Source organism: Solanum stenotomum, chromosome 5 (genome assembly GCF_019186545.1).
Source record: "Solanum stenotomum isolate F172 chromosome 5, ASM1918654v1, whole genome shotgun sequence".
Taxonomy (NCBI): Eukaryota; Viridiplantae; Streptophyta; class Magnoliopsida; order Solanales; family Solanaceae; genus Solanum; species Solanum stenotomum.
The window spans coordinates 51,969,189-51,990,958 of record NC_064286.1 but is presented as its reverse complement, the minus strand read 5'-3'; the positions used below and the strand labels follow the sequence as shown (position 1 = coordinate 51,990,958).

At 28.4% G+C, this 21,770-nt stretch overlaps 3 protein-coding genes across 3 annotated transcripts; 2 read left to right on the top strand and 1 right to left on the bottom strand.

Moving 5' to 3' along the window:
• Positions 1-1,590: 1,590 nt before the first annotated feature.
• Positions 1,591-2,457, top strand: LOC125865509 (pathogenesis-related protein PRB1-2-like). The gene has a single exon (XM_049545704.1). The coding sequence runs from the start codon at positions 1,612-1,614 to the stop codon at positions 2,440-2,442; it is 831 nt and encodes a 276-aa protein (XP_049401661.1). The 5' UTR covers positions 1,591-1,611; the 3' UTR covers positions 2,443-2,457.
• A 445-nt stretch (positions 2,458-2,902) lies between these two features.
• LOC125866153 (protein ALUMINUM SENSITIVE 3) lies at positions 2,903-6,553 on the bottom strand. The gene is made up of 3 exons (XM_049546458.1): positions 6,216-6,553; positions 4,102-4,347; positions 2,903-3,418 (listed from the first exon to the last, which is right to left on the bottom strand). The coding sequence occupies exons 1-3, from the start codon at positions 6,447-6,449 to the stop codon at positions 3,104-3,106; spliced, it is 795 nt and encodes a 264-aa protein (XP_049402415.1). The 5' UTR covers positions 6,450-6,553; the 3' UTR covers positions 2,903-3,103.
• Positions 6,554-20,635: 14,082 nt separating this feature from the next.
• LOC125865968 (probable membrane-associated kinase regulator 3) lies at positions 20,636-21,399 on the top strand. The gene has a single exon (XM_049546244.1). The coding sequence runs from the start codon at positions 20,653-20,655 to the stop codon at positions 21,397-21,399; it is 747 nt and encodes a 248-aa protein (XP_049402201.1). The 5' UTR covers positions 20,636-20,652.
• The last annotated feature ends 371 nt before the right edge of the window (positions 21,400-21,770 follow it).

Genomic DNA, 21,770 nt, shown 5'->3' with positions numbered 1-21,770 from the left:
TTTTATGGCTTTCTAACTAGCTATGAGAAGAACAATTTTGTTATCATGTTTGCCTTTTTTCACTTAAATTGTTTGAGGATAAATAATTATCATTTTAGTAAATTGATCATTTCCAAAATGTCAATTTTCAATTTAAAAAAAAGAAGATAAACTATCAACTTTTAAAATTGAAAAGTCGGTAAACAATAGTAAAATTGAATAAACCATCTACATTTAGACATAAAAATTGCAAGTTGTAATTTTAATATGTATTCAATTTTATAAATTGTTTAAAATACAAATAATTAGAAAACCGCACAAACTTATTTACCTTTTTAATTAGTTAATGTTAAACAACTCACATTTCAAATATTGTATTAATAATGTATTGGATTTATTTAGTAACAAACAACTCTCTCTAAATAATTTGTAAACTAATTTATTTAAATAAATTTACTAGCACAAACATAAAACATAAAATTAAGAAAATAAACAAAATAATTAAAATGATTTGAGGGATATTTTTGTCTTTAATAGACTTATCCCATGGCATTATATCTCATTTAATACTAATACCTCNTAATAATGTATTGGATTTATTTAGTAACAAACAACTCTCTCTAAATAATTTGTAAACTAATTTATTTAAATAAATTTACTAGCACAAACATAAAACATAAAATTAAGAAAATAAACAAAATAATTAAAATGATTTGAGGGATATTTTTGTCTTTAATAGACTTATCCCATGGCATTATATCTCATTTAATACTAATACCTCCAAATGAAATGTATTAGTAATACATCCTATAATACCATGTAGGAGGTATAACTAATCCATGGATTAGTTATACATAGACCCAATTTCCTACCAAATATAGTACTAAATAATACCATACATAATACATGGACTATTTATTTTAATGCGGCCTACCAAACGACCCCTCAAAGTTTAAGAATCAAATTTGTTTTAGTACGCATACATATGGCAACTTATTAATTCGAAAAACTAACAAAAACATTATTCCAACTCCATAAATTGAATTTAGCTTCTGTTTACGTTTAGTTATGAGCTCGTTGAATTGCTTAGTGTAATCTATATAAGTGTTCACCCGAAGGACAGATGTTGTGGATTGTCCTGGAGTTTCTGCTACTCCTGTCCCAGGGCGTTAAGGACTTATGTTTTTGGTGAACACAACAATTCATTTAAGGTGCGTTTAACTATTCGTTAATTTATCAACTATACTTTCTCCGTTCAATTTTACTTATTTAGTTTGAAAAATTAAAAAATAATTTAGCATTTAGTTCTTAATTTACCCTTTGTTATTAATTATAATCATTTTCAAAATTTTAATTTATTATCTTCAAAGGTGATATAGTAAATTATCATTTTATTAACAAGAAAATTGGACTTAAGAGAGAGAACCTTTTAATTGTCTTTGAGGTGAATATGAATTTGAACATGGCCATACCTTTTATCTCCTCTTTTAACGCTGCTCTTTTCGTATACAACTAACATCAAACTCAAAAAACAAAAATAAAATATGTAAATTAGTTGAAACCCAAAATTCCATGGGAAACCATTTTTCTATTAATTTATTTAACATTTTTTTATATGCATTGTCATTATCAATGTCAATGCTAACACCAAAATCCCAAATCTTATCAACAGCAGTAATTTTGCTGCTATTTTCCATTTTCATTTCATCTACAGAAGCAGCTGTCCCCCAATTCGACTGGGTCCAACAGGAATTCCTCAAATCACATAATGATTTGAGATCAAGCGTTGGCGTCCCACATTTACATTGGGACGCCAACTTAGCTGCGTTCTCCCAGTCATGGGCGAACCAGCGCAAGCAGCAGTGTGATTACAGGCACCATTCCACAAGCCCTTACGGAGAGAACATATTCTGGGAACTCTACAGGCAGAACACAGCAACTAGCATTGTCCAGAAATGGTTTGGGGAAAAGCAATTCTTCAACCATGCGACGAATCAATGCAATTGCCAGCCTGAACGAGCTGGATGTGAATGCGGGCATTACTTAAACGTTATATGGCGTACTACCACGAAAGTGGGATGTAGTGGGTTTGTATATTGTGATGATCAAAAAGGCGCTATTGTTGTGTGCTCGTATGATCCTATTGGGAACGTAAAAGGCGTTAATCCTCTGAATCCTGTTAACAATATGCCTGGTGTTGCACCACCAGTTTTACCTCCAAGACAGGTGAACAACGGTGGTAGAGGTAGAAAACGTAATGTGGCTGTAACGCCTGTGGCATTACCTGCCAATGCACGTCTCACATCGCCAGTTTTACCACCTAAACCGGTGAATACTGGAAATGTGAGACGTGGTAGAGGAAGAAAACACAATGTGGCTGTAAAATCACCAGCTCCATTGAAACGCCCTTCGAGTCCCCAAAAATCTCAACGTGGGAGAGGTAGAAGAAACAATCGGGTTTAAAGATCTCTGATTTCAATATTGGAGCATCGTCATGATTAATGGCGATGCTCCAACATTAGGGGAGATATGATCTCCCAATGTAACACATTTTGTGTGATCAGAATGTAACAATTGCTCTGCTTCTATACAACTAAAAAAAAATCGAAATTCACTTTTTTTTTCTGATTTGAACTCGTTTTAATTTGAAAATGCAGTATTAATACCAATCATTTAATCTAATAACAAATACGAGGTTGATTTCTGAAATTAACATCAACAAATAGTTATTATCTTAGAAAGTCACTTTCTTTGTTGAAGAAAATTAGAATCAAGAAAAAAGGTGACTTTCTGAGCAGTAATTAGTAGGTCGGACTTTGGAGGTTTGAGTCACGTTGAGAGCAACAAAAATCCTTATTGATCCTCGTAGGGTGGGGTGAGAAGAAAAGTGGTCCTAAAAGTGACTATCAAGTCAAAAATACTTGTCATGTAACAGCAAAGTCATTAAACTATATGTTAGTAACCCGTAAAATACATATCATTGGAAAGTCAAATTTCAGGTACCGAAAAATGACATGTCATTGCCACATCATCATTTTGCCACTGTATACATACCACATGAAAAAGCCTTGTTTTCACTAGTAAAACATCTTCTTCATTAGTGTCAAAACTCAAAATCCCTTATTCACTCTGAGGAGAAAACTTTGGTTTCTAACTGATAAGCTTTGGTGAAGAATGAGGGCCACGAGAGGTACGTTGAGAGGATGCTGCTGACAGTTGATGCCCCGATAAGCATGTTCATTACAACAATCTGCAGTTGAATCGCCTCGAGAGGAGAGGCTCCTCCCATAATTAGCCCTGTCATTGCACCTGGAAGTGATATAAGACCAACTGTTTTTGCATTGTCTAACACAGGAGACAGAGCAATAACAAGTGATCTTTTCACTTGTTGTAGTGTTGCTTGCCTAGGAGTTGCCCCTAGAGCCAATGCTGTCTCTACCTAGCCAGACAAACTAGATTTTTGAGTATGCATAGACCAAATTTGCCACAACAACATACTCAGTATAGACCAAATTTGCCAACAACAACATACTCAGTATAGACCAAATCTGTTGCCAACAACAACATACTCAATATTAGACCAAATTTGTCACCACCAACGACGACAACATACTCAGTATAGACCAAATTTGCTAACAACAACATATTCAGTGTAGACCAAAACCTATCGCCAACAACAACATACTCAGTATAGACCAAATTTGTCACCAACAACAATGACAACTTATTCAGTATATACCAAATTTTCCATTTACTAAAATTGAAACTAATTTTATAGCAATGTACTATCAAAATTGAGCAACTTTTCTGCTCCTTCCGTTCCAGTTTATGTGGCAACATTTTCTTTCTAACAGTTCAAACAAGAATGTCAACTTCTAAATTTGGAAATAACTTAACTTAAACTTCTCATTTTACCCTTTATAGTGACACAATTGTTTATGAAATGTTTAAGACTATGTACGTTTGAAACGTCTTATAACCACACAAACGTAATGACATGTTTATGAAAACAAGATTCAATAATCATACTTTCTTAAACTTCGAACTTGTTCAAACTTTGTCACATAATGTAAAGAAACCTTGTCACATCATGCCTACATTAAGATTTAAAACTCAACGTACCAGGGCCATTTGTATCTTGATGTCATCGCGGAGTTTCTTCATGGTAACCCCAGTGACTGTCATTGCATTGCCAACCATCATCCCCGCGACAGGAATAATGTAACGAGGGGTGAAAGGGAAAACATTCAAAATAACCAACAAGAACATAGTAACAGAAGTTCCAGCAAGAATTGAAACTCCAGCTATATATTTTCCTCTTGGTACATGTTTAGCACGTTGTCCAGCCGTATGACCAGCAATTGTAACCTTAAAAATCAACAAATATTAGCAAAGTAAACCTATTTTTCAGTATCCGTAGAATTTTAGTGTCTGCTTGTTTAATGTTCTACAAGTTTAACTGTCTACTTACATACACTCAAAATTGGAAGATATATACATCAGTTGAAGTCAACTTAACGAGCATATTTATGTATTATACGATAAAAATGAGTACTATATAAATCTTTAAAAAATAAATTAAAAAGATGTTATGATGTCATACCAAAAGGGAGATTTTCAAAATTTTCTATTATGTGTAAGTGGAGTAGTAAGGATGATTTGAAAGGTCAATTAAGTTATTGGAAAGTGGAAACCATACTCCAAATGGAAAATAAAATAAAATAGAGACCATGGATGCCAAATACAATAAAGTCAACATTAACATCAGCAAGTGGGAGAAGAATATTATTTTACTCTCTTTTTTTTTTGGATTCTACAATCAATTTGCTGATGATATCACAAAATAAAACAGGAATAAGAATGGGGACGTGTCCTTGTTGATTTTTTTTTTTTAATTTCCCACTACATTATCTGCAATACTCCAATTAATATGAATCTATGCATTGCAAGGTATATTTATCGTAACGAATCTCTTTATATATGATTTTTTTTATAATTAAAGTTTAAATTTGAAATCTCTAATTAAAAACGAAGAAATCACAACTATTCCACTATAACTCATATCGATTCTTCTTGTGGAATTATTCTTTGCTGAAAGTCAAAAGAAGCATAAAGTCTTAATAAAAAGAAAAAGGTAAATTATTCCCTAAGGAAAAAGTAAAAGATCTACAAAAATCGATATTTGATATATGTATATTATGTTAGTCCGTGTAAATTATCTCACACTTCATCCTTATTAAATTATTTTATCATATTTTTTATATGCGTTTTGAAATAATATTAATTAGAAGTATTTTTTATTATTATTTTGCCTTTATTTATATCTTAAGATATAAACTCTCTTTATTAAATATTTACTCTATTGAGGTACTTATAATCTGCAAGAATAATTATTATTAAGAATAAAATAGAATAAATATAATTAATTTCAGCTTGAACATCCAAAATGAAACAAAAAATTTAAAATAATTATTTTATAAATTCCGACAGATAATTTGAGATGGAAAGAGAATATTAATATAACATTTAAAATATTTTTTTTGATATAACGTCTAAAGCACATGACCTGAAATAAATGTACTAATTATATGACAAAAATATATTTTTAATTAATAGAATTAGCCTATAAAATTTATTTTCCTTCTATAAAATGTACAAGATATTTTTGTTTGCTAAGTTTACCTAAGATTCTTAAAATTATAGTTTTCTCGACACAACTTACTTTCATGTTATATGCAATTATATGATGTTTACTTTCACGTCATAGAAAATATAGTTTTCTTAGCTATATGTATACGTTATTAATTTAAAATTCAGTAAAAGATCTTAAATAGCTTTATTTCAAACAAATATGGAAAACTAAATTACCAGCAAATCTCGCACATATGTAGAAAGATTCTATATTTCTGCATTTTCTTGGCATCATATTCAAAATTGAAAAACACAATAAACAAGAAAGAATATAAGAATTAAACGATTGATTTTTCAAATTATCATTTAATTAAATAATAATATTTTTACCCCCTCCTTAAAAACTCTCTATCATTTTGCTCTCGCTTACCGTCTAAATAACTCATACTATTAAGAAAGTCATTATTCTTTTTGATTCTATTCTAATTTTCTTTAATAAAAAAATAATAATTTATTGAGATAATAATATTATTTGATCTACAAAAATCCAACCTAAAAACTAGATAAGTGATCGTACGAGAAATCAACTGGAGAAATAAACATACCATGAATAGATAAGCAAGAATGATCCAAGCAATATTCTTCTGAGTGAAAATGAATTGAAGAACAAAACCAATAATGGATAGTTGAAGAAATGCTCTAAATACTGAATAAATCATTTCTCCTTCAAGTCCCAATTTTTGTACATAAGATAATCCAACTGCCATAAACACAACAGCAAGTGCAGCAAAAGGCTTAATCATCCCTTTTAAGAAATCTCTTAACCAATCCCACTCCATAATTCTCTTCTTAATTATTTTACAAAAATTCAACAAGAGAAAATTGATAAAAAAATTCTAAAATGTGAAAAAAGAGAATTTATTAGCTTCAATAGATACTAGGACAAATTCAAAACTATTTATGGGTGGAAGAAACTTAGGAGAAATTTATCCTTTTTAGTACAACCCCCAACANAATAATAAAAAAAAAGGAGGAAAACTTTATGGTTAATAGCATCTCTAGTCCTTCAATTATGGTCCTTGTGAAATCTAGCTAAGAACAGAAAACACCACTAAATTCGATACGAATTATTAATTTTATCTCCGATTTGTTGACAGCAAAAAAAATCTCTTTATTTAATTAATTGAGCTTAAATACACCATTGATCTTACAACATGAGTGTAATATATTCCTAAATTATTGTCAGAGTTTTTCCAACACTTCTCTCAGCTTTTTAATAAGAATATCATGTTCCTACAAGAGTTTAAAACCACTTGCTATGTCATGTGGTAGATCAATTTAAATTTAGTTGGTTAAAAAGAGGAGTAACTTTAATATAATTAATAATTTGAGGATGAAACTAATAATTTACGTCAAATATGAAGTGTTTTCAATGCTTATATTTATACTACTACTACATATTTGAAGGTACTATATTACTAAAAAGTAGTTTAAACATAACATATTTCAACACAAATATATTAAAAAAAATTATATATTTTAATTAATTAAAAATTAAACAGATCAAAATGAACATTAATGAATAATGGAGGGACTAAAAGTGCTATTATCAGTTATTAGTAGAATTTAAGGATGATACAGAAAAGACCTTCCCTAGATAGACTTGTACCCGAAAGCATAGGGAAACGTACGTACGACCACATACGAAATGGGCCCCACTATGGTAATGTGGGCCCCCACCCAGGTTGCTGATATTTAAGATGACGTGGCTATTTTGAGTGACTCTTCACACTACTGAATCAGAACGTTCGATATTCATATTAAAGTCTGAATCATATGACTCGTTTATTCTTTATTATTCTTTTATATTAAGATTTTGGAGTTGAAATGTTTAATTAAAAAAAAGATTTATTTAAATCGTTGCACCATAGTTTTTGATAATTTGAGGATGGTATGGTGTAATGTCTCATCTACCTTTGCCATATCTACCTTTTTGTTTCTAACTTTAATAAAGTTAGGTGTAACCGTGGAAGGTTTAACTGGGGAAATGAGGGAAGTGATTTTGTTTTTGTTTTTTTCAATAAAAGAGAAAAGAAGAAGGGATAAAAAGAGACAAATGTTGAAAAAGATGTTTTTTTTAAAAAAAAATTTGTAGGTTAATAGAGTAAGAAGAGAGCTTGTAAAGGAGATAAACATAAGATTATTAATGGCAAATGGATTGATAGAATCAAGGGCAAGTATTTGTATATATTTTGATTTATTATGTTATTGATCAAGGGAAAGATATAAATTCAAGTTCTACTGCATCAAAAAGACTAAAGATTGTGTTTAAGTTTTAATGCATTATATTAATGATTAAATAATAACTAAGGTAGAATAATATACTTTTAATTAAGAGTTATGAAATTTGTTACACTTGATATGCTTTATTTTGTGAAGAAAGTATAATAGCAATGCATAATAAACATTATTTGTAAAGCTTAATACACGGTATATATTGTGACTACTACTAATCTAGATAAGAATGAAAACATTTCATTAGTAAAGCTTAATACACGGTATATATAATAGGATGATCTTAATCATTGTTAACTTTAGAAAATTATACACTTTAAGAAGCAAATTATAAAGTGAATTGAGACGATTATTTGTTATGAAATATTTTAATGATTTAATTGTTAAAATAAAAAATTCAAAATATTTAAATCAATTTATCCAAAAGAAATCATAAAAAGACCACTCCTATTGAATAAGTCATCTAATTACACATATGTTATATTAAGTTTCTATTATTACTACATATTTGAAGATACTATACTACATAAAAAGACCAAAAATTCCTAATTAAATATATTACTCTAAATCATATATAAATAGGACCAGAATCAGCATTAATCACTAAAGGAGGGACGTAAAATGCTATTATCATAATTAATGAATTGGGCGTACGTACGACCACATACGAAATGGGCCCCACTAATTGCGGGCTGGATCTTAGTACTATTTGGGTCCCACATTTGCTGTTTTTATGATCAGAGATGACGTGGCTAACACTCACATTATTTGTCAATTAACACGTAATCCTTCTCTCCTTATTTTTTCTTTATTTCTCACTCACTGTGTATCCGTATTAGAATCCGATTATTTCTAATTTGTTTTAAGTATGACCCGATTCGATGAAAAATGCTTCCTATTAAAAAAAAAAATTATACTCAAGACTCGAACACGAGATCTTTGAATATTGAAAGAACAATCTCATCTGTTGTATTCATAGTTATAAAATATTGAGTTGATCTAATCCATTTTAATTTATGGTATGTTAGGCTAAGTGACATAAATAATTTTAAAACGATATATATTCTAAAAAAAAATTCCCAGATAATGCCTCGTCTATCTTTTTGTGTTTATCTTTAAAAGTTAGGTGTAGGTTTAACTGGGGAAATAACGAAAGGAACGAAAAAGCACATTATTTTTTTTTAATAAAAGAAAGAGAGTGGATTAAAAAAGTAACTTTGTATAGAAAAATGTTTTTATATGTAAATGGAGTAAAGGGAGATAACTTGTAAAGGCAAGAGTAATTTAGATTGATAAATGAATGAAGATAATATAAATATGGATAGATAATTGTTCTAATTTGGACGAGTTGGGTGACTGATGTCATCTAAATTAATTAATCATTCAAAAGGTTATGTCAACTTGGTGATATGTATTATTAGTCAAAATAAACTAAAATTAAAGTTAATTACTTAATTTTTTAAAAAGACGAACGAATTATTCAGGTGTGGGATACAATTTCAGTTATGATGCACAGTAACTGAATTACATTGAGCAACTCAATATTTGTCAATATAATTATTTATTGTCACTTATGAGAAAAAAAATACTCCGTTTATTTTAATTTATGTGGTTTTTTTCGTTTTTCGAGAGTCAAACTATTTAAGTTTGATTAGAAATTTGTGTGTGGAATCTTTAATTTTTTTGAAATGAAATTTATATTTTTGTAAACTACGTAAAAAATATTATAAGTCACAATAATTGACAATTTAAAATAATTAAAAGATATATAAAAAATTACGATCAATAATAAAGTTATTTGAATCTCAAAATTCAAAAAATATCACATCAATTAGAACGGAGGAAGAAGTAATTTATTTGGAGTATGACTAGGTAGGATATGAAGGAAACAGCAGAATCACATGGATCCCACGTTCTTATAGCAACACGTAAGTGTCATCTTCTCTTCTTACATGACGGATCAGTTCCTTGTCCTTTTCTATTTGGCTTGGTGATGAATAAGTTGACGCGGTTTATGTAGAAAAAGATGTTATTGTATATGATATTTATGAATGATATAGTATTAATTAATGTGATCTAGATAGAGTTAATGTTAAATTAGAGGCTAGGAGACAAACTATAAAGTTCGAAAGGTTTAAAATTGAACAGAACTAAAAATAATAATATTCGAAGTGTGAATTTAGAGTTGTATTAGATGAAGCAGCTATGAAAGTAAGATTTGCCATACAGACTATTCTTAAGAGAGAAAATATTGATAAGTATCTTGATTTTTTAATTCGAAACATCGATGATAATGTCACACATCACATCAAAGTACTACGTAAATTTAATTATTTAAAGCTAAATTCTAAGAAATGATGATTGAAACCGTCTTTAGTGGAGTAATATAAGATATTTTCCCCTAACATGTTAGTCTGAGTTGTTACCATTCATTCATTAATGAGTCGCAGATAAAACAGACAAATGGTTCATATTTTAAAGAGTTGAATTTCACGTACTGATGATTATGTTTATTTTCAACACGATATTTAAATATTTATATAATTAAATTATTTAAAATAATTATAGATAAAATTATGGGCATACTATGTAAATTTCATTAGTTTAGATTCTAATTATTGAGATTTTTGATATTTTTATATATTACTTTCTCTATCATATTTTGTGTTTAGGATATACGAATCTAAATTCGCGAGATATATGTATTTGTCGAATTTTTAAACCGAAAGTACAAATTTATGTGTTTAAATTATTTGATTGTAACTGATTTCTTTAATTAGAGAAGTAATTGAAATTTTCAAAATATATACAATTAAAATTAATTAAATCTCTTAATGTAGACGGGGAAATCAAGGAGTATATCTATTATATATCTTGGTCATCTAATTTGATTGATTTTATTTTATTACTCTTAAATTTATTAATTTGATATATCTATTATCAATATATAATGCATCCAACAAACTAAACACTTAGATACATGAGTATCATACAAGTACATTCATATGTATCATAGAAGTATCTAGCATGGATTTCATGTATTTGTTATTTATATCTGGTATTTATAATTTCATGTATCTATTTATATGAACTAATATTAATTCAATGTACGTATCTATTTATATGATCTAATATTATTTCATGTATCTTTTATATATATAATTTGATATATCAAGTATCAATTTCATACGTTATATCCAAAAATATGTATCTCACATAAATACGAAACTAGTAAGATAAATTGTAATAATATAACAAATATATGTATGATAATATTAAGATACGTGATAAAAGACAAATACTTATGACAAGATTCGGATACATGACAAAACAAATTGTGTCAAATACATGCGTATATCTCCAATATATTTATTAGATACATATACACTTAATCAGATATACTGATAAAACTAGATACATATAATCGTATCTCCCTAATGTATCAAATACGTGCTTAAATCTACACTTATTGAAACTTTTTGATTACGTTCGTTGGTCTGGACATCTCATTGCGGCAGTGTTAGCTTCACCTTTTGATTCATCGATGTTGCTCACGAAGTTTCCTGGTTGAGTATGTAACTAGTACCATAGCCAATATCGAATTTGATAAATCTATTGGGCTTGAAATCTTTGTTTACAACAATACCCATTGTCTCTGCGCGCGAGAGGCGTCTGCCCTTGCTTGAAAAAAATGCCAGGTTCATGGGGAATTTGTTTGAGAGTGAGAAAATCAAAGGCTAAGAGTTTGACATGTGTGTTGACAAGCTGTAGAACATCCATTTTTTATGGAGTGTTTCTTTTCACGATTGATCAAGGGAAGAGAAAGAGGAAGAGTTAGAGTTTTAACTTTTACCCTAACTCATATTGAGAGAAAGATATTGTTTTTAATTAAAATGTTAATTTTGGAGTTTAAATATAAAGATAAGTAATCAATCCTAATTTTAAGGTTGTGGACATTTTATTGTATCTTTAATAATATATGTTATAAAATATTAAAAGTGGTAAATTGATAATATATGTAATTGTTTAAAAGTAAAAATAAAATTAGCATATATGATAGATTGGTAGTGATATATATCTAATAAAGTACTTTATCCTAAAATTATTTAATAATGTTAATTAATATTATTAATAAAATTATATTAATGAAATAAAAAAGTAAACCTACATAGTGGTATACATAATTCAGAAGGCCTAGTAAAAACAATTATTCTATAAAATACTCTTTCCGTCCACTTTTAATTGTTATGTTGCGTTTTTTAAGAGTAAATTTGACTACTTTTCAAACTTAAATTAGATTACATTAATTCGATATTTTAAACAAAAATTTTAATATTTAAAAACTATACGAAAAGTCATATAAATTACATTTTTTTGCATATCAATATGATGAAAAATACATCATAAAATATTAGTCAAAGTTCTTATAGTTTAACTCCAAAAGAGAAAATCACAACAATCAAAAATAGACGATAAAAGTATAAAATAAAAATAAAATTCGTTTACATCTCAATTCAGACAAAAAAATATCAAGAAAATCTGATTGAGATAAGTTGAGGCTGCATAAAACCTGTCAAGTTGTGATAAATCCCACTAGCTTTCCAATAAAAGGTACTACTACTACTTGGTAAGCATATGTACAGAACAAAAATATTTAATTATTCCATCAAATATTATTATTATTATTACTAGTAAACTTAGCCATGCTATGTGTGATGTGGAAAAAATATTAAATTTATGATCTTTTTTTATAAAATTAAAATATTAAAAATGTTTCAAAGATACTTTTCGAACTTAAAATCTAAATAAATGAGACTAAAAATTCTTACACTTGAATTTATAATTTTGATTTGATTCTTGAAATATTGATTTTATCTGAAAGAAAAGAATAAGCAAAAGAATCTTTAAAATTTATGACTTTATTATTCATTTGAATGCATTCTTTTATAGAGTTATGACGTGGTAAATGGTAGATAAATAAAATAAAAATCCGTAAGGATTAACTTAAAGTTTGCTTCCACTAAAATCATGTTATTTTTTCTAATATAAATGCATAAAATGTAGAACTAAATGAAAATAAAAATAATAGATCTATCAAGAAAAAAAAATGAGATTATTAGAATTTTTATTCTAGCCTCCTACAGATTTTGCTTTATAATATTTACCTTTTAAAATTTATAATATTACATTTATTTTTCTTATTTTAATTATTTTAACACTTCTTTGACATAAATATAAATATAAATATAAATTATCATCTCATTTATTTGTTTGGATAAATCTAACTCAAAAATCTCGATTAAAAAATCTTCTAAGCAACATTATCACACATATAAATAGAATTTTCACTCTCACCTCCTAGATATTTCAATGAAATATTTGATGAAGTGAATAAGTGAACAATCTTTAATCTCTGTACGAAAAATATTATTATAACCCTTTTTTAGGAAGTGTTCTAATTTCAACCTATTACATTAGGTGATTTTATTGTGGGAAGAAAATAATGCTTTCAGTTGTTCGTCTCCATCAAATACAAAATTATTAGACTATTTATCATAACGATGCATTTATAATATTTGAAAGGCCTTAATAAATCATACTCAATAAATTTTGAGGAAAATGTGAGTTATGGAGATAATTTTTTAAACTAATATAATTGCAAAATAAGTCAAGAAAAGGTGGGGAAAAAAATTTGATTATAGTAAGGTGTCACATTACTTTATTTATACATAACTTTATTATATAGAGAGAGATTATACAAATATTACTGTTCAGTTTACGTATCTTTTGTGATTTTGACATTTTTTATGATTTTTTAAAAAACATTATATGAAAAAAAACAATTTCAAGTTAAATACATAATGATTGAATTATATAATGTATGTGAATTTAATTATGAAAAACAGAGACAAAAAAAAATTATAAGAAGAGATCATGATGTAATATTTTGGGAATGTAAACATGATATATAACCGTCTTTGTATATTTTATTTTTAGTATAAATTGGCAACATTTATGTTTGATAATGTTGATATATTTTCTCATTTTGATAGAAAAAAATAAAATAAAAAAGTTATAGAATGAAATTGGAAATAATGAAATGGAAATCTTTGTTAGCTCTCCTCTTTTTTATTTAATTTAAAATATTTACAAATATAATTACAATGTGACAACAATCATTTTAATCTCTAATTAAATTGAACAATTAATACATATTAATGACTATGCATTTTATTTTTCTTTCATACTCATTTGCTATCACTTATCTCCCCTCAACTTTGTTATTCGTGTGTCATTATATTGCCATTATATGTTTATCACAATTTTTTTGTTCTCTCTCTATGTATAATAAAGGAGATTCTCAAGTTGTTCTCTAGAGTAAAATTATTTGAAACATATTTTTCCATATTGATAATAATTAGTATGAGATAAAGTAATATCATAAATCACAAAAATGGGAGAGTATTATGAGATAGACATGAACAGAGATCTTTGAAATTATTCAAAGAAAAAATGTTTAAAATAATAATAAATAAATACAAACTTGTTGTTAGCTATGAACCTCTCACTTAGAACAATCTGCTAAAGTAAAAAATAAAAGAGCAACGCCTAAATTTATGAAATAAGAAATTAGGAGTATAAACAAATTGCACAGTACAAGTACAGAGAACAAAGGTGTAACCATCTAGAAACGAAAAGATAATCCAGTTAAGAATAAAACTACACAATTATATTGAGATCTTTATTTTTCACTTCCCTTAAACTTTATATAGCAATATATAGATTTTTTTTTCCACCAACAATGTGTATCATGCATTAACAACAAAAAAGAACAAATCAACAATCAAAAAGAAAAAGAAAAATAAATTATTTTTTATACTACTTATAAGTGTTAATATATATATATATATATTGCAAGACAATGTTATTTGAGAAAACTAAAAAATGAGACTATGCAGAATGATATCTTTCCATCCATTGATATATAAGTGAAAAAAAGAAGGATGTCCTTTGGACTTTCATCATTGGAAGGTGAAGGGGTTTGTTAATTGGCAATTACTTAATTTTTTTTAATGACTTTAAAGGTTGTTTAAAATTTAATTTAAATAAAATAAATAGAGAGATGAGAGAAAAAAAGCCAAAAAAATCACAAAAAATAAATGTTATTCCTGATCTATGAAGTGTGCTGAAACAAATTAAACTCGAATTCTCAACACAAATATTCAAACATTATATAATAAGATAGCCAAATTACAATAACAACACTTGAATTACAAAGAGAAGTATAAAAATAACAAGTAACTAAAAATGAAAATAAGAATGAGGATGAGAAGTTAAAAGTCTAGAAAGAAGATGAGAGGACAGTTCTTCATGATACGCCTAACCTCTCTTTCTAACTTCTCTTCCTTTTAAATTAGTTGCTAATTGGGCCTAAATCCCAAATCATCCTTTTTGGCCCAATAATTGATTTTGTGACGTCAAAGTTTCTGCCGAGCCGGGGTTGATTCGCAGTGGCGGACCCAGAATTTTCACTAAGTGGGTTCATGATATAAAAAATAAAACTAAAATGTGGCAACAGAATTCAAACTTGGGCTGGCTGAGAAAATTGAACCCTTTTCACCACTCTGCTAAGGGTCACACTTGTGTTAGTGGGTTCAAAAGTTAATATATACATATAAAATTTTAAAAACTAATCATATATATATATATATATATATATACATATATATATATATATACACATATACGGTGTTATTTTTCAACGAAGTGGGTTCATATGAACCCACTTGACCCTCTGTAGGTCCGCCCCCGTTGATTCATAACATGTGCCACATTAGTGACCTTATGTTCCTGCTTTATATTATTATATAGATTATTATTTTATATAAAGAAAGATTCTTCCTATTCTCATAGGATCTTGTTTATCCTTTTTTTTTTACGATTAAATTTGAAATTATTATCGAACATTCGAACTCAAAATTTTTTTGGCTAAAAGAAGAAAAACTAGGGGTGTCAGATAAAATTTCTTGAATAATTTTTTAAAAACATTTTTTTGAATCCAAGTTAGTGATATTGTAATAGATTGACCCATAATCAGCAGGGGCGGAGCCACGTATGCTCCAAGGGTGTCCAATTGGACACTCTTTGTCGATAAATTATAATATATATATCGTAAAATTTTGACTTTATATTGGTATATATAGAATTTGGACCCCCTGAAATAACAAAGTGATGCGCAGTGGAGTTGGCAATAGCCTGTGCAATCCTACTTTTTGTCCCGGTTCGATTCCCCGCAGGGTTGTTTTCTTTTTCTGTAATTATTTTGACTTCTTGAATTCAATTAAGTAAATAAACATGCATAATTTTAACATAAAAGTTCAATAGCTTGGTGGTTAATAGTATCATGAAGGTCTCCAAGACCCAAGTTTGAATCCCTCCTTTACTAACTTTTTTTTTTCAATTAAAATTAAATTATTTTTTTAAATTTTAATACATTTTCCTTGTAGAATAAGATTTCCTTGAATTTAGTATTTTTTCTTGTGGATTTTTTTTCAATTAAAATTGAATTATTTCCTTAAATTTTAATACCTTTTCCATATGGAATAAGATTTCCTTAAATTTTAATACTTTTCCCTTATGGAATAAGGTTTTCTTTCTCTATAAATAGGAAACTCATTTACCCAAATTATATCACAATATTATTAAGAATAGAATCTCAATAATTCTCTCTCTGTTTTTTCTTCTCGTTCTCTTATTTTATAACAAAAATAGCCAACTTAATATTTTAGTTTCAAGTTTCAATACACATGAGAAATTATTATAATAGAGTACCAAAAAAAAGTTTGACTTCTCTAAGTCAACCAAATAAAGAAACAACGGTAGATCAATTAGAGATGTTGTCACATTCTTCTCAAAAACAAAGCATTGATTTAAATACTCTAAAAATGACTTGCAAAATCGAATGGATGATGAGTTTTTAGACGGTTGTATAGTGCCTTATGTAGAAAAGAAAGTATTTCGTACTATTTCTAATGAGTCTATTATAAAAACGTTTCAGGATATGAAACCTCGTCGAGTATAATTGTAATAATATATTTAAATTATGTTTTCAATAGTAGTTTATTTTCTTTATGTTAGTTTTGAATTATACACTTGTAATTCTATTAAAAATATTCCTATATTTAACTTGATTATTTGTTTTGGTAATTTAAATCGTCGTTTTTTAAAATAAAATTACTATTAAAAGTTTGGACACCCTTCATTAAATTCCTAGCTACGCCACTGATAATCAGAGGTTTCAGATTTGAGCTATGGATATGAAAAAAATCTTGTTGGGAGCGTCACCCTCAAATGGATCCTGCAGTGCGTAATCCGCATTTAGTGAGGGCTCCAATGCGGACTTAGACACTAAGTGGAAAAGAAAAAAAAGACATCGTAATAGTGCATTAAACTAATTAATATACTAATTTTATCTAAGCAAGTGCTTAATTATTAAAGGTATGAGAATAATTTCGAATAATTCCCACGTTCAAAGTGCAGAAAGAGAATCTAACCCACAAATCGTTGATGGAATAAATGAATTTAATTATGAGGTAATATTAACTATTACTTGATTAAAATTTTTTATTTTTTGTGTATCTGTGTTTTAATAGTACTTTGCCTTAATTTACCTCTTCTTAGAATAGTGAGTATTACCATTTGTTTTTTTAAAAAAAATAATCATGTAATTAACTATAGGAATGTGTAGAAGAACAAATAAGGTCTACTAGCTTTATTTCCATTCTTATTTTGGGAAGAAGCAAATTAAAGAGAAAAATAATAATCTATTTTTAGAAATTAACATAGTCCTTCTGGTTTAGTTTACTTGTGGTTTTTCTTTTTAATCGGTTAAAAAAGAAAGTCAATTCTATATTTAAAGTCCACCATCACAACATACGTGATACTCTTTGATTTCGAGAGTTGATCTTAAAAAATGACATTTTCTTTAATATTTAATAACAATTTAACTTTAAACTTTAAATTTTAAATTTAATGAAACATATATTTCTATTGGTTATTTTAAACAGTAAGTACCAAAAGTTTTTTTTTTTTAATAAAATTTTTGAGTCTAGTTAAACATATTCACATATATTAAGAGAAATGAAATAACTATTTACGATCAATATCCTAAGTTGCTTATTGGGATAAGGGTCTGAAAAATATCCCAACTTTGGTCGAATTTGCTGTTGCGATACTAAACTTTCACAAAGACCTATTACCTCCCTAGACTATTTAATACCTTATTTTTTACCCCATGAACTATTTAATAGTGTATTTTAAAGGTATATATATGCCCACGTGGACACATTATTATTTATAATTTTGCATTATTTTTTATGTCCACGTGGGTAAATATATATATTTAAATATGGTATTAAATAGTCTAGGGAGGTAATAGGTCCTCATGAAAGTTTAGTATCGCAACAACAAATTCGACCAAAGTTCGGGTATTTTTCAGATCCTTATCCCTTGCTTATTCAAAACAAACAAAACATAAAAGGTATATTTGGTATACATTTTGATAAGTTGTGGGATTTTGATATTATTTCACTCACTTTTTATACTTTGGGGGCCTTTAAGGCGTATTTCTAAATTAATTATGGAGATTATCTCTTATTGCAAGCCGCATTTTTTTAAGCTTAAAAAAAATAAAATTTTAAAGTCTTTTTTTAATTTTTTTTAGAACTTTGTACCTAATCAAACTAAGATACGTAAATTTAAAAAATGGGAGAGAAATGGAAAGAATGTGATTAAATAAGTTGAGGCTGAAAAAAACTTACCGAGTTATGACAAATTCAACTAATTTTCATTGTAAATGAATAATTTCAGTCCCACTTTAGGACATATTTGGAGTATTATATTCGATGATATCTTCGTCATAATTTATGTAACATCATACGAGGTTCTCGATATATTTTTTTTATTAATAGAATTATTTATTTGGTAATTGACAAAGTTAAATATCTAAGTAATAGTTGGTGCGTATAAAAAGGAAAGTAGAGAATGCACTTTTAAAAAATATTTTTTCTCCAAATAAATTCCAAGCTCTTATTAACACATGCCTATGCTAGGAATTAGAACTACTAAAGCCATTAACGCATTCTACATTGAATCACTTTTATATAAGAAAAAATTTGTAAAAGGGAAAAAATACCTTTTAATTACTTTCAATTTAGAGTGTATATTCTTCGTTAAAAATTAAAGGTGGTGTATATATATATTTGCACCACCTAACAAACAATGGCGGAGTTAGAATTTTCAATAAGGGGGTTTAAAATATGAAGAAATAGATAAATGAAGTAGCTGAAGGGGGTTCGACATCTACTATATATACCTAAAAAAAATTATTTTAACCATGTAAAAATAATTTAATTTTCTGCCGAAGGGGATTTGGATGAACCCCCTAATGATAAGATGGCTCCGCCACTACTAACAAATGATGCACATATACCCTCAACGTCTAACAAACAATGTGAGAGTTCTCTATCATATATTGAGGAAGATACACCTAAATACATGTAATTTTTTTACCAAACACACTAAAATAGGGAGAGAGGTGAGCGAGACGAGGAGGGAGATAGTCATGTATCACAAATACATGTCAATCACATCAGATACACACTAGATACATGTATCTGTATGTATCTGGTGTGATTCACATGTATCTGGGATACCAAATTCATAGGAGAGTGACGAGTGACATGGGAAGGAGGCGAACGAGATTTGTTATGTATCCCTGATACATGCAAATTCACTTGGATACAATGTTTCTAGAATAAATTACACCTAGTTTTTAATCCATGTATTCCGAGATACATGAATCTGAATGTATCTGAACACACCAAAAGTTGATAAAATTTGTAATATTGTAAACTAACATGTATCTAAGTAATTAGTTCCTACCGTATTGAGATTTGTTCAAGTTTTCCAAAGGAAAAACTCAATGTAAAAGCTTGAGAGAGATGGGCTGAAGCTTAATGGACTTGACATAGCTCACAATAAGCCCAAAGTTACTTCAAACCTCCTAAAACTCAATTAACAAGCTTCCGATTACTATTATTTTTTCGATAGAAAACTGCATTTTGTTATTTCATAATATGTTTTACATGTCCCTAAGATATTTGTGCATAACAAGCTTCCGAATTGGCTCAACTTAAATCGATACGATTTAAGTGGACTTCATTATGATTAGGAGTGTCAAAGTAACGGATGAAATTATAACTCGCCCAAATCAGCGTGCACTTCAGGGGGATTGAGGTGAGCATTTAATCATTTGGAGACCGTTTTGGGCATGACTTAATTTCATCCATCTAAAAGTTCGAAATATTCAACAAACATAAGAGAAAGAAAATATTTATTATTAAAAGCTAGAGGGAAAGGTTAGTTTTTAAAACAAAATTTAAGGGGTGTAATGTAAGTCGAGATTCACCAAAATCTTGCACTCAAAATCGGCAAAAAAACTTATAAATTGGCCACGATGGAGACTTAGGGGTGCTTGAAAAATATAAAGGCATGAAGCTCAACTTCCTAAAAGACTAGTCAATTAAATCCTATCTTATTGTTCTTATCTTTTGTTTATTTGTTGTTTCTTGTTCGTTTGTTTTCCACGTATCCAATATATATTTAGGAGTGAAAGAAACTAATATTCACCCAATCTCTCTTGACACCATCTAAACTTCAAAAATACACACATTTTTTCCTATTAAAATGGCCAAAAATCCTCTTCCATCACCAATAAACCACTTAGGTGAAGAAGAATACATAGACATTGAAGTAAACTCTGCCTCTCAAAACAGAGAATTTGAGTTTCAAATGGCTTCAATTACCAATTATAACACAACTTCCCCTGCTGATGAACTCTTTTATAGGGGCAGACTCCTTCCTCTTCACCAAAAAATCCTTCAAACACAACTCTTTGAAGATTTAGAAGATAGCTTTTGCGTGGAGGTTTCTACAGAAAGACCCCTTGGTTCTGTCAAACGGATCAACCTACTCACGAGCTCCACCATCAATTTCACCATTAGTTCACCATCACAATCTTTTGAACTTAGTCCAAATGATCATAAAATAAGTCCTAAGAAAGTGTGGATTAAGTTCATTAAACATTCTTTAATTACTCAAAAGCTCAAATCTTTGTTTAGTAAATCTTCTTGTAGAAATGGGAATTGTTGTTCTAGTAAAGACATGAATGTTTCCAAGAAAATAATCCCATTGAAAAATACTAATAACATTGGAAGTGTGTCTTCAAGGTCATTCAAGTGGCAACAAAAATCAAGAAATGGAAGTTCTTCAAGGTCATTCTCTTCAACTAATTTTTCTTCAAGGTCATCATTTGATTGTTCCTTTAACTCCAATTATGAGTTGAATTTCTCCAAGAGAAGTAGTTTTACTTCAGAGAGTGAAGGTTCAATTGAGGATGCTGTTGCTCATTGTAAAAAGTCTCATACTGGTTGAGGAAATTAGTTGTGATCTCCGTAACGTAACTGGAATTGGGCAATTCTGATCTCATGAGCTAGGGTGATGGTCTATTTCTTGTTTTTATAACGAGTTTAGTAAAAGCACATGGCTTTATCTTACTCCAATGAAAAATTGACATATCATTACTTATTATTGTAATTTTTAATGTTGGGCTCTCATGTTATGTTATGTTATTCATGCTCTTGGACATGTGGGAGAGTGTTAAGTCCTCATTGGTTGAGAGAAAGAAAGTTTCTCTTCTGTCTTGGTCTAGGTCAATTCTCACCTTTTTTTAATTTCTATTTATTATTTTGGTGATTTATAGTTCTTCCATTTTATTGGATGAAATTTCATTGTATTAGATTTAT

Bases quoted from the DNA above. Each gene is read 5' to 3' on its own strand.
- LOC125865509 (XM_049545704.1), top strand. From the start codon at position 1,612: ATGTCAATGCTAACACCAAAATCCCAAATCTTATCAACAGCAGTAATT.
- LOC125866153 (XM_049546458.1), bottom strand. From the start codon at position 6,449: ATGGAGTGGGATTGGTTAAGAGATTTCTTAAAAGGGATGATTAAGCCT. The intron at 4,348-6,215 runs GTATGTTTATTT...TTGATTTTTAAG, and splicing joins TTCTTGCTTATCTATTCATG to GTTACAATTGCTGGTCATAC. The intron at 3,419-4,101 runs GTACGTTGAGTT...TTGTCTGGCTAG, and splicing joins TCAAGATACAAATGGCCCTG to GTAGAGACAGCATTGGCTCT.
- LOC125865968 (XM_049546244.1), top strand. From the start codon at position 20,653: ATGGCCAAAAATCCTCTTCCATCACCAATAAACCACTTAGGTGAAGAA.